The sequence below is a fragment of the Lethenteron reissneri genome, chromosome 12, assembly GCF_015708825.2.
Source record: "Lethenteron reissneri isolate LAM-NWPU_2019-01 chromosome 12, ASM1570882v1, whole genome shotgun sequence".
NCBI lineage: Eukaryota > Metazoa > Chordata > Hyperoartia > Petromyzontiformes > Petromyzontidae > Lethenteron > Lethenteron reissneri.
In genome coordinates this window covers 10,036,422-10,049,550 of record NC_083790.1, presented here as the reverse complement: position 1 = coordinate 10,049,550, position 13,129 = coordinate 10,036,422, and the positions used below count along the sequence as shown (strand labels likewise).

The window sequence follows — 13,129 nt, the reverse complement described above, 5'->3', positions numbered from 1 at the left end:
CCCCACCCGCCCGCCCCACCGTGGCAGTGTGAGATTTCCACCGCCGGCTCCGTGATCGCATTAGAGGAATAGAGGCGGCCGCCGCGATGCGAATCCATGAGCCAGCAGAGCATAAATTGGCACCACTTTAAGGCAGCAAAAACTTTATGGAGTCGTACAGCTTTATTTACGTGGCTAATAAGTGGAAATCGTTTGATAACCCACTTATTTCAAGTGGTTGTCAAATAGTTCACTGTTATTGGCCTTCAAAGAAATTGGAACCACTAATGGTTGTGCCACCACCTCAGGTGGTACCTGCAAATGAAATATCTGCTCTGGACTAATGGACCACAACTGCTCGATCGAGCAGGGAGGCAACGCTTTGGCTTTGCGCTCACACGATGCAGCACTCAAAGGCAGGTGGCACAGAACTTGTTCCGATGACTTCATCGTATCGAGGGGGGGGGGTGTGGGGGTGTTGATGGTCACAGTTAATATTTCGAAGACCGACAATGTACGCACGGCCCCCCGTGTGTTAAGCGGTCAATTTAACCCGGCGCACGCAAGCGGACAACGCGGGACCGACGCTGGCATTTGGGCGAGTTTCACAATTCGCCGTGTCTTGCCCGGCGAGCCTCCCCACGCCCCTCGCCGATGTCCAGCTCCCACGAGCACAAGGGTTTGAAGTGCGCAGTGGACAGAGACGCGTGGGGAGGACATTCAACTTTGGTGGGACGTAAACATTTCCTGTCGCCAAAACGACACTCTTTGCTCTCCCAAGCCCCATTCCCACCAATTGCAGGATCCAGTAACGTCTGCCAACGCCATGGTTCGTGTCCATATACCTACTCTAATCACCCAGGAATGTCTGTCCTTAACGCTCGTGACATCACTTGACATCGACCAGCCCCCCTCATTAATATTCATAAGCAGGTGACATCCTCCAAATGGACCCCCCCCCCCACCCCCCTCCTCATTAATAATCATCATGAGCGGGAGACGTCACTCAATATGGAGTACTCCCCCCCCCCCCCCCCCCCACTAATAATCATGAGCAGGTGACGTCACTCAATATCGAACAGCCCCCCTCATTAATAATCAAGATAAGGTGACGTCCTCCAAAGGGACACCCCCCCCCCCCCCATTAATAATAATTAGCGGGTGACGTCACTCCACATGGGGGCAGAGGCGCCTCCTCCCCCCTCCTCGGCGTCAACTCACAACCCTCACTGCAAAGGCAGAACCCTCACGTCACGTGATCTCCGTAACGCTGTTGAGACACAGAAGTAAAAAGGACGTCATGATGAACAAGGGATTATAACCTTAAAATGAAATAAGTCTGTGTCACCGCAGCCTTACAAATTGCACACGCATTCATGCAATTAATATCACGTCGCGGTCTGCTTTTCGCTTGCAAGTTTCAAATGTACTGCAATACACCCGTCCTTTGACAAGCAAAAGGCTAGTACATATATATATACATACATAGGTCACGTATTGTCCTAAATAACAGCCCTTAGTCAATCCACTGCTGGATGATGGCATTCCCACCACACCCGTGTCAGTCGTGGGGTTATCTATCTAACACTATATTCCATATAACCCTTAAATGTACAGAGTGCTGACGTGGTATTTTTTTTTTTAATAGTCGGTGCTGCCTCAACCACGGACTTTGTGCACGCGTGTGTGCATTTGCAGGGATGCGATGACTGGCAGACTGCACTAACGTCTCAACGATCCAAAACTGCCGCTTGCAAGGTCAGCACCGTTTGTCAAAGTATAAACGCGTACACACGAAGCTCTTGCCAAGTTTACAAGAAGTCACCCCCCGTGTACTTTCGCGCGTGCGCACGCCTTGTGTGTACATGCACGGGGGGCAGTGGCACAAGCGACCCGCGCACTGCGATACGACCGCTACGCGCTTCGTCCGGTTCGTCGCCGCGATGTACGACGCCGTCAGAAACCGGGATCTGAACAAAGGTTGAGCCTCCCAACAAAATGAATCCGGCCTCGGCAGCACCGACTTTGAGAACACGACCGACCACGTGGCCCCACTCTACCCCCGTCACACACTGGCCCGCGCACACAACTTGCTCCAGCAGTGCAAACCAGCTACAAGAGAGGCATCCCTGGTCTTTGCGAGCACGAGTGAGCGTGCGCGCACTCGCTCGCATGTCAGTACATGCGTGTTTTCCCAATCACAAATCGCGTCCAAGCCATTAGCTGCCCACATATCGTTTAGAAAAATATAAACATAACAGCGGCATAGGGGTTCCCCCCCCCCCCCCCCACTGCTTTTATTGACATAGCTTGAGTAATACGAATGCTAACGTGCGTCTGCGCTCCCTGGATGGGCTCACGTTTCAGCCGCCACCTTTGCCCGACCTCTTACAAAACCATAACAACAGGAGCGTGTTGTCTCAAGGAGCACAGGACTAAGCTTAAAGCCAGACGATCATTCCGTCATTAACAGCCGTAAAATAGCGAGCCTCGGTATTTTTTTTTCCCAAACACCGTCTTTTCTGTTCAACCGGCTACGTCAATAAACGCAAAAAAAAAAATAACCACCCGTGCTAGAGTTACATGCATATTTTTTTAAAACCAACATGTGGGTCGCTAACGGGTTGGGACGCGAGAATGCGAACAGGAAGACGCACGCATGAGCTCCACGAGCTCGAACGAGCGCTGGGGCAGCGTCCAAAACTGACCGCCATTGTAAGAGAACCGATTCGAATCGAAGAGCCAACGCGACGTTGCGCGCCTTTGCGGCAGGCGATTCGTTGAATTGCGGAGGAGGGAACGTTCACCCCACCTCGCTGTGGACACCGACCCCCGTCTAAACCGAAACGCGGCACACACCAGAAGCCAGGTCCTTATTACGGAAGATGCAGTGTAATGGTCTTTGCACTAATTGGCTTTGTGTGCTGCGCCAAACTCCTGCCCACTCGCAGCACATTAAATTGACGCGCCACAAGCACTTGCGTGAGGGAAGAATAAATTACCTTAATGTATCGCTCACGCACGCACACCATACATCACCCCCCCCCCCCCTCTACAAATGTATCAAAATGTAAATCTTAATTTTCTTAAACAAGCCATTTATACTCATTATCCGAGCGTATAACAGTTGCTCACTCGGCCAAATTTAACAAACCGCGAGTTGTTTTTGGTTGCGGAAAGTCAACAGCGGCTGTCCTGTCGAAGGACTAGACCCAGCATGGGCTTGTGGGACTTGTTACCATCGGCAATGGGCTGCCAATGGGCACAAGCTGCACACATTAGTGCCCAGAGACAAGCTAACATCCATGTGTCCACGTAATAATAATAATAAATAAAATGACGTTGGCATGCCAACCTTCATCAAGACTCATTCAATAGATTGGCCTTGCTCGGCTTGTTAGGCGAGGAAATACAATAAGCTTCAAGGGTCTAACACGGGTAGGACTTGAGATTCCAAGCGGGCAACTTACGACGGGTCACCTGACGACATGACCTTCCAGCTGCGAATTCTTTAATTGGAACACGAAACCAGGCCGTCAGCTGGGGCACCCTGCCAATCACCCAAATTACATCCGGCTCGAAGGCTTAAAAAAAAAAGGCTCCCAAGGTGGAACAAATTAGACAAAGCCCTTTTGCAGGTGAGTCCATCAACCATGGAGCACAAATGCTCTTCTGGACACGAGCTCTACCCTATCCCTTCTCTACCCAGGAGTCTACTACGCCTCTCTGTCTTTCCTAAAATATATATAAATAAAGACATCTATTTTTTCCCTGGTCACATTCGTCTATGTCTCTGTTCAGCGTCTTGAGCTGTGGTCACATTTATATTCTCCATAAATCCAAAACGTACTGTATTGGCAGAAGGCATGGCAGCCTCATGACGAATTTATTCAAATACCGAGGTAAATCAATTGAGCTTCCATTCTATATTTAACCAGGTGAGGGATTATTGACAAAAATTACTCCTCTACCGAGCAAGCCATGTAGAGTGTGGTTGGAGCGATCGACTCCGAGTTGAAAAAGATCACGAGTTCAAATCCTAGCCAGGGGTGATTTTCAGCTCACCACTTCTCCATGATCATTAAATTAAGTAGCAATAGGTGAAAGTGAGGAAGTTGATGTCCTTCGGAAAAAAAAAACTGTCGATGTCACAGAAATGAAGTTTCCTTGAAGCTATTCCACATAATGCAAGGTGGCCAGGAGAATAATGGATTATTGAGTATCTGTACAGCGTTTTGAGGATCAGTCCCCTCATTAGTTTGTTTATGGTTTCATTTTTGGCACGGGTAAAAACCCATTGGGAAATAAATGCTAATTATTTACGGGGAGCTGGTTCCACAATAGAAACTTGGTTACGGCAAAAAGCATGGACAAGTTCCGAATGGCAAGGTCGTGCATCAACACATCACGTTACAACCAGCAGAGAATACAACAAAGGCTGGTAGGACGCATTACGTACAGAAAAATATTGGGTGAAAAACAGCAGAGGTTGGTAATATTGTAAAAAAGAAAAAGCGTTTATAACTTAAAGTCTGCAAAGCAGAGTTGCCGACTGCAGGCAAACGTGAAAGGAATTCTGAGGTACGAAAGTGATTTCCAGTAGACGACAAGGATGGGGAGGTTTTGATCCCAAAAACAATTCTCGGTTTGTCCAGAGATTAGGAGGCCACCATACAGAAGGAATTTAAACAGAGTTTGGTTCTCACATTCGTACGTACGCATGTATGTACGTGGATTTATCTGGGTAGGGGGGAGCGCGATAGCGTAGCGATTATTTCACTGCGCTACCAACCCGGCGACCTGGATTAAATTACCGTTCACGGACAAACACCAGTGACGATTATCTGAACCGGTCCTGGGCCTCCCCGAGGTTGACTCAGCCTCAAATGAGTACCTGGTGCGGTGTAAACATCGCCTCTGGGGAGACAAAGGCGGCCGGGCGTAGTGTTCACCACCCACCCTGTTGTGTGCCGTGCCGGCCTTCATATGGTGCTAGCTAACGGCACTTGCCCCAACAGTCTGTTAAGGCGAAACGGGGGATCTTTGTCTTTAGTTTTTTTTATCTGGGTACTCATTTTCTCCTCACACCAAATACTCGTAAATATATTTGGACAAATATCCCACTGAAGGTACCTCCTGAAAACGTGTCTTGAGACTCATTGGGCATTTCCAGAATAAAATAACGTGAGCTATTGTTGGGCATCTCTTTTCTCATCAAGGAGCATAAACCATCGTCACGCAAATTCTGGTCATCCTCGCAGCACTGGCTTTTGGCTAACCATCGAACAAAGACGGTGACCAAATCACGCACTTTCAGATGCGCTTCTGCAGCCATCTGGGATGCAAATTCTTTCCGATATGAGCAAGCAACTGGAGAAATGCTTTGAATTTTCGATTGGCAAACGCATTTCTTTAGAACTGCTTATTGTGTTTGGTTTGTTGTCCTTCCCCCGCACCTCCTCTGATTAGCACGGTTGGCTACGTACGGTGCAAAAGAAGTTCAACGTACATACTTAAGAGGTTCATCTCACTCCAACGCCACAAACTTCACGGGATGACAGCGGTTGTGCACACGGATTGCATCTACGTCGAGGCAGTGTGGGTGGATGATGCTGAAACAGAGCAGACAATGTCCACCTGTTAACCAGCTCTATCTGCCTGCATAGGATAAAGAGGGATGTTGTTTTCCCGAGTATTTATTCTCACAAGCACGAATTTATTGGACATAATCAGCAATAAATACGGATAATTATTAACGAAAGACACGTAATGACCTTTAAACATTCCTGCTCAAGCTGAATCTAAAAAACCCCCGCAGTTTCGTAAGAAAATTGTCGTTAAAATTGCTGGCAATTTTCAGATTTCGGGAGAAGGGCAAAGAAAAGGGCACAGCTGTACATGACAGATCACAGCATTACATAACATCGACTTTAAGAGTCGTCAATGCACCTCATAATTATTTGTGGATGGGTTTTGAAGTAAAACAAAAAAATGCAGTGATTATTTTCAATAAATCTGTACTTCCAAAAATAGAAAAACTCGGGAAAACAACATCACTCCAGACATTAAACGCAACCACCCACAATGCTGAAACTCTACGAGCGACCGCTTCACAGGACACCACCGTTGGTATTCCTTTGATACGCTCCAGTGGGGGTTGACTCAGCCCATCATCCTTCCAGAGTTGATACAACGCATACCACTTCGTGGGTACGTCAACAGTGGTCGTCCTATGGATATACTCGACCCCGACCATAGGAACGTAGAATTTCCAGCACTGGTTCAGAGTTATGAGAGTGGAGCACCTCCGCAATGTTCATTTGAGCAGGAAGTCACTTTGATTTTCGATTTAAGAATTTCGTGACTGCAGGGATTCGTCTTCTTGGTTCTTTCGATAAAGTCACGTAGAAGGGAAATAATAAAATAATAAAAATAAAACATTATAAATAAAAAATCTCACGACATTTCGGTCACAACACAAGCAGCCGTCCTCAGGTGAAGAAACAGAGCTGTCTGAAAGACAGCGTCCGAATGAACACCGCCAAGCTTGGCAGCGTATATTTAAGCTGGGTTGGGGGGAGGAGAGTGCCTTGACAAAGGAGTTTACATATCAACAGCGGAATTAAGCACAAATTACGATTAAAGTTTCCCTCCCTTTATTACTGCTAATCCTACTTCCTCCCTTTATTACTGCTAATCCTACATAATACACTAGCATAATATGACTTTGACCCCCCCCCCCCACCACCTACACATTCCACAAGGAGTCACTAATCCCATATCTGCATTTTCCATCAATATGCTTAATTCCGCTGTTGATATGCAAACTTTGTCAAGGCGCTCTCCTCCTCCGACACAGCTAAAATATACGCTACCAAGCTTGGCGGTGTTCATTGGGACGCTGTCTTTCCGACAGCTCTGTTTCTTCACCTGAGGACGGCTGCTTGTGTTGTGGCCGAAACGTCGTGAGAATTTTTATTTTATTATGTTTTATTATTAGTTATTATTTCCCTTCTACGTGACTTTACCGAAAGAACCAAGAAGAAGTCACTTTGACTTGACTTTGGGCGGAACTAGGGACGGGCGTGGCGAGGACACAATGTGGCCCGGGAGGTTGAATTTGCATCCTTCACAATGCAAGTAGAGGACTTTATTATATAAAAAAACCCATATAAATGCAGTATATCCAACATTCCGCTCTACAGAGAGAGGGCTAATGAGCCTACGTGCCCTCTGTATGCTGAACCTCTTTCGCACCGTATATAATCAACCGGTGATAATCGGTGGTGCGCAGGAAGAACAACAAACTAAACGCAAAAAAACAGTTCTAAAGAAATGAGTTTTCAATATAAATTTCAAAGTGCATAACCCCCAGTGGCTTCCTAATATTGGAAGGAAGAACATTCCAGACGGTCGCCACGATGCGGCAACCGTATTTGTTCAATGGCTCGTCAAAAGCCGCTGCGAGGATGACCGAAGTTTGCGTGAAGGTTTATGCTCCTTGACGAGATCAGTGAGGGACTGTGGTTCATCTGTGGCAAGCACTTTGTGTGTAATGAGCGCGACCTTATACTGGTAGGAACCTCCTGGTTACACCAGCCCACAGGGGAGTATTGTGTCCGTCCATCCGTCGTGCAGGGAGGGGCTGGGTGGGGAGGGAGGGGCTGGGTGGGGAGGGGAGGGTGAGGAGGGGCTAGGTGGGGAGGGGAGGGTGGGAAGGGGCTGGGTGGGGAGGGTGGGGAGGGGCTGGGTGGGGAGGGGCTGGTCACCCCGTGGTGCCATAATAAAACTTAACGTTTAACCTACTCACGCCGGCTTGTGCCCGCCCTCACAGTCGGCCATATTTGCGGAATACACCACGCCGCCGTTGACCCTGGCCATTGACCGAGCAACCCAACGTTCCTACCAGCTCCCTCCGCAGGAATGTGTTAATGTATTTGGAAACCGATGCAGCTCGGCGAACACTGAACGGACACGGTCGGATCTTGCAGTACCCATCACGGCACGTGCGGCCTGGTAATGTTTTGGCCACCCGTCGCGCAGAGAAGCGAATTGCAATAATGGAGCCTCGTCGATACGATGCTACACGCCACCGTGTTGGTTACGTCACGACTCAATAGCGGCCGAATGTGTCGTAGAGCCCTGGTGTTAAAGGTGCGGGACCCGACTCTCAAACTACGTTCGACAAAGGAGGGCAATTCGAGCGAACGCCGTAAGATTGGGCGGCGGTTCTGTGGGTGGCGGTGGCGTCGACTCACCCGTCCAGGCCGAGCTTCCCTTGCGTTTCTTCATGGACTTCTGCAGGATCTCCCGCATCGACACGTTGAGGTTATCCACTTGGATGAGAGAGAACCCACTGTGGGGTACATTGCTGCACGCGCATCGTTCGCAAACCAGTGGGGGGGGGGCAGAGAGACGGAAAGACGGAGGTTAGATGTTTGATGGCAAGTCTGGAAGTGACAAAACAAAAGGGGGAACTTTAGTTTGGTGTTTAAAGGCCTTCAATGAAATACCCTTCCAGTATCTTACACACCACGAGGTGTGACGTATAGCAAGCATACATTCACATCCACAGGCAGGGCTGGAGCAGCACACCAACGTCATCATGTGCACGTAAAACACGCCTGCTCTGCAGGATGCAGTGCAGCAAGTATAGCTTCGAATACGAATGCAGGATTTTTTATCCGTGTTATCCCCTTCTACAAGCACTTATGTGTGCGTGTTTGCTCCAAGCACATAACAAGCCAATCATCTGTGCAACTTAAGACAGCGCTGTGGATGGTTCTGTAAGGTTAACCCTTTATATGCAAGAGAGGTCCTTTGAAGGTCTGTAATGTCAAATTTCATTTTCAGAATGTCATGTTTGCTTCACTAAGCAATACAATATAATTCACATGGATTCTAAATGTGGCCACAATTAGACAAGCGTCTGAAATGGAAACAAACGCTCCCGCGGAGGTCACGACACACAAGTCGCGTGCCCCCGACGTATAAACGGGCGGGACGAGAACGATGCGCATGTCGGAAAGAAAATACTTTTTAGCGGGCAGTTCTAACGCCGAAACAAAAGTGGCCCGTGTTCCATTCCAGCCGAATCACACGCCGCCAAGGGCAGCCGCATTTTACTTGCGTGTCAAAAGGTCCACGATAAGTTACGTGCACAGCAAGAGGACTTTAAAGCAACGGCAGCAGAAAAACAACAATAAAACACAAGCAAAATATAAATAAACACGCGGGTGTCGGAAGGCCAACAACAATCTGCTGCTGGCGGCCAAAGTGGTGACCGATCTCTGGCACGGAGGCCCGGCGTAATGCGCTCCCTGCTCGGAGGCCGTAATCCAATTCTCTTCGCCTCCGCGGGAGCCCAAAACCTGGTTCCTGGTCCCTCGGGATGGGCATTCATTTGTAGCCGTCGCAGGGCCGCGTGCCTGGCCCGCGGTGTGCGTCACAACGCGGTCACCTTTGCCCGGCTGATTAAACCAGGGAGGAGCTCGGCTATAACGCACCTCTCTTTCCATATTGTTTAGATTTTTGTTGATTTTTTTTTTATCCCGCCCCTTCCCCCCCCCCGCCCACACTGGAATATATTAAAAACCAAGCGGCGTTGCCGTGGTATGTGGATAACAGTTCCAATTTCGGTGGCGGGGGCGACTCAGCCACATCACAATTGTCACTGACAAAACGAGCGGTGCCTTGTGGAAAGACGAGTGACGTCCCTCATCCTTAAAAGGTGGTTCAACCCGCTGCCATACGAATGGGGAATTTCCACCGCTGGCTCAGAGGCACCAATGGGTGGTGGGGGATAAGCGCTGCTGCCCCATGCTCGTCCGAGCGAGTACTTTGACCTTGACGGTGTGAGCAACACTGAAATGGGAAACGCAGAGATCGCACAGAGCGCGCTCCAGAGCTGTGCATATTCTCCAGTGTCGAACATAACCACAGCGAACGGCAGAAGTCTGCCAATACTATTGTCCGAGAGTTCCAGCAGCAATACGACTGCTCGTGCAATCATATCGGTCTGTAATATGCCAACTAAATAAAATAGAGAATCCTTTGGTTGCCAGTTTGGAATGAATGCATTCAACATATTTCTACAGTGAACACACGTCGCTTTAAATGGTGAAATGAAGATTTAAAACAAAAATTATATTTACCTTGAGCATATTACGCATCAATGTTGCACGTTCCAAGAAAAATGAGAAAGTAGAATTGTAGATTTTTCCAAGATCACAAGTTAAAAAAAAAACACACGCGAGCACGCACACACCGATACACACGCCTGGAGTTCAATAGTTTAAGAGTCAAGAAGTAAAAATGAATAGGGGGCCATGAGTAGTATGTGAATGCGCGAATGAGTGACGGCCTGTCACAACAGAGACGGCTGAATGAGCTTGTGTCGACCTTGGAAGCAAGAGATTTGTTAACTCCGGAATTAAGAAGAATGACCAGGGAAGGAGCCGGAGCAGCGCGGGAATGGTGATGAGATGGTACAGTTAAACGCGGCGACACAGACACCGACCGCTTGGGTTTTCGGGCCGAATCCGATCTCAACGAAAGCTGCGCCGGGGTGTCCCCCCCCACCCACCCCCCAAAAGCCGCTTTTGTAATCCCACGAGCATGTTGCTCATCCGTTCATGAACATCTACAGCTCACTGTCAATCCACTGCTGGATGAGGGCCCCGCCCACACCGTGCATGTAGCTGGGAGGTTACTTCAACATACGTCACCATGCTGGTCGGTGGAGGTTGGTAAAAGCCAGGGAGTATAAATGTGGGGAGAATAGAAGTAGAGCACAACAATTTATTTCGCCGTACTGCTCACCAGAAGCCCTGCAGGCTATAATACCCGTTATGCATGGTGGTCGCTCTTCCAAACACATATCCAGACTCAACCCCGCTCAGCTTCCGTGACTGAACGAGATTGGAAGCGTGCCGTTTGATTTGGCCATTAACATGTAGCTTATTGCGTCACTTTAACATTGCTTTTGCGCCAAACTTTGGCAGATGTGCTCCATATCAGTTTCACAACCAGCGGCATTTTCCTACGAACATCCTCTGAGAACAACACTGTGGAATCAGCCACAACAGCATAGCTCCTGCAGCTTGCTCTGCATCTGCTTCACTGCTGTTTGGGCCATCTTGATCTTGGCCTGCAGAGGTCACCCTCTAACAGAACCAAATGCGGTGTGTAAGTGTGTGTGTGGACATACGTGTATGTTGATGCATGCGTGTTGTGCGTGACTTTGCAAGCATCTTTGTATTTGTGTACGAGTGCGTGGGTGTGTGGCCTCAAGGTACACCTATCACGGCACAAGAGCTGAGGTGACGTCACTACCACTTAGTGGTGAATGGCGGTTGTGCGAGGGGGAAGCGGTAGTTAAGTGGTCAGCATGCTGCACTACAAACCGCAATGGGCCAACATCATTAAGTCAATTCAGTCTTAAATGAATACCTGGTGCGGCGTGTAAAATATCAAGCACTGGGAAGACACGAGTGGCCGCGTTTGGTGCTGGCCACCCAACACCTTCATGTGTCGGGCTGGCTTTCATATAGGTGCTCGCTAACAGCAGTTACCACAAGAGTCAGGTTAAAGGCTATACAGGAGTCTTTGAGTATAAGCGTGTTTGTGCGTGCGTGTGAATGTGTGTGAGCATGGGGATTGGTTTTGTAGCAGCTAGCGCTGTGCCACGAACCCGGAGACCCGAGTTCGAATCCTACTCACGGCCAACGCCGGCAATGATTATCTGAGCCGGTCCTGGGCCTCCCCCCAAAGTCGACTCGGCCTCAAATGAGTACCTGGTGCGGTGTGTAAACAATCGGCTCTGGGGAGACAACGGCGGCCGGGCAGGGGTGAGCGTGACCACGTGTGTGAATGCGCCCGATACAAGTGCACGTGGCGGACCACCGGGCACGCGGACGTACATTTTGACGAAGAGTGACTGCTTGTTCGCTTGCTCGAGTGCCGTATATTTCTCCACCAGCGCTAGCGTGCTGAAGCCAAACTTGTGGATCGGCTCGGTGGCGTCGAGCGGCGGAAAGTCGGCGTCCACCTCCCCGTCGTCCTCGGCGATGTGCAGGCAGTAGGTCTCCATGCTATTTCTGACGGGCACGCCACACACAGACACACGCGCACAAGGACACACGCCACCGTTCAGCACTGTACATGGATCGCTAGGAAAGGGGGGCACACAGAGCTGGTTAGCGAGCACGGACTAAGACCAGCACGCTACGCGAGCGCGTGCTTTGACTCGTACAAAGCTCCCCCCCCTGTATAGCCCTTACAAACTTTTGGGGCAAGTGCTGTAAAGCACAGCACCCTATGAAGGCTGGCACGGCACACGAGGGGGTGGGGGGGCAGCACCACAATGGACCGCCTTTGTCTCCCCAGTGGTGATGTTTTAAACATCGCAGCAGGTACTTATTTTGAGGTGGAGTCGACCTAGGAGGCCCAGCACCAGTTCAGATAACCGTCACTGGTGTTGGTGGCCGTGACCGGGAATCCAACTCGGGTCGCCGGATTCGTGGCGCAGCGCGATAGCCGCTACACAACCCTATCCATTCGCATGCACACAAAAAGATCCCCCGTGTAGCTTCAACAGACTGTTGGGGCAAATACTGTTAGCGAGCACCTATGAAGGCCAGCACGGCACACGAGGGGGTGGGTGGCCAGCACCACACCCGGCCACCTTTGTCTCCCAAACGGCGATGTTTACACACTGCACCGGGTACTCATTTGAAGCCGAGTCGACCTAGGGGATGCCCAGGACCGGTTCAAATAATCGTCACTGGTGTTGGCCGTGAGCAGGAATCGATCCCGGGTCACCAGGTTCGTAGCGCAGCACATTAACCACTACACCACCGCTCCCCACATTAGGTCTACGTGGAATGGAGGAGTCTCAATGGCTACTAGCAGGTCTCGGGAGAGATAATATTTATGGGTTAACATAAGCGGATTAATAAACAAAACAGCTTAACAAAAACACGAACACGCCGGCACAAGGAAATCCTTCAGTGGCGGCAATGTTTACGCACACCACCGGGTGCCTGTTTGAGGCTGGGTCACCTATTACAGGTCCGGAGAGTGCTTGCCATTGATGCACATGGCTGGGAATCGAACCCAGGTTTGCTTTCAAAGCAGTGCAGGGCACAAA

At 49.7% G+C, this 13,129-nt stretch overlaps 1 protein-coding gene across 4 annotated transcripts in view; it reads right to left on the bottom strand.

The window, feature by feature from the left end:
- The window catches only part of MAPKAP1 (MAPK associated protein 1), a 131,585-nt gene that overhangs the window by 55,057 nt on the left and 63,399 nt on the right, over nucleotides 1-13,129 (bottom strand). For 2 of the 4 annotated variants that reach the window (XM_061550684.1, XM_061550687.1), the window contains 2 exons: nucleotides 11,901-12,077; nucleotides 8,238-8,350 (listed from right to left, as the gene is read on the bottom strand). In XM_061550684.1, coding sequence (XP_061406668.1) covers nucleotides 8,238-8,350; nucleotides 11,901-12,077 — 290 coding nt within the window. The remainder of the gene's footprint in view (nucleotides 1-8,237; nucleotides 8,351-11,900; nucleotides 12,078-13,129) is intronic. The other 2 variants (XM_061550686.1, XM_061550685.1) reach the window with 2 other exon arrangements.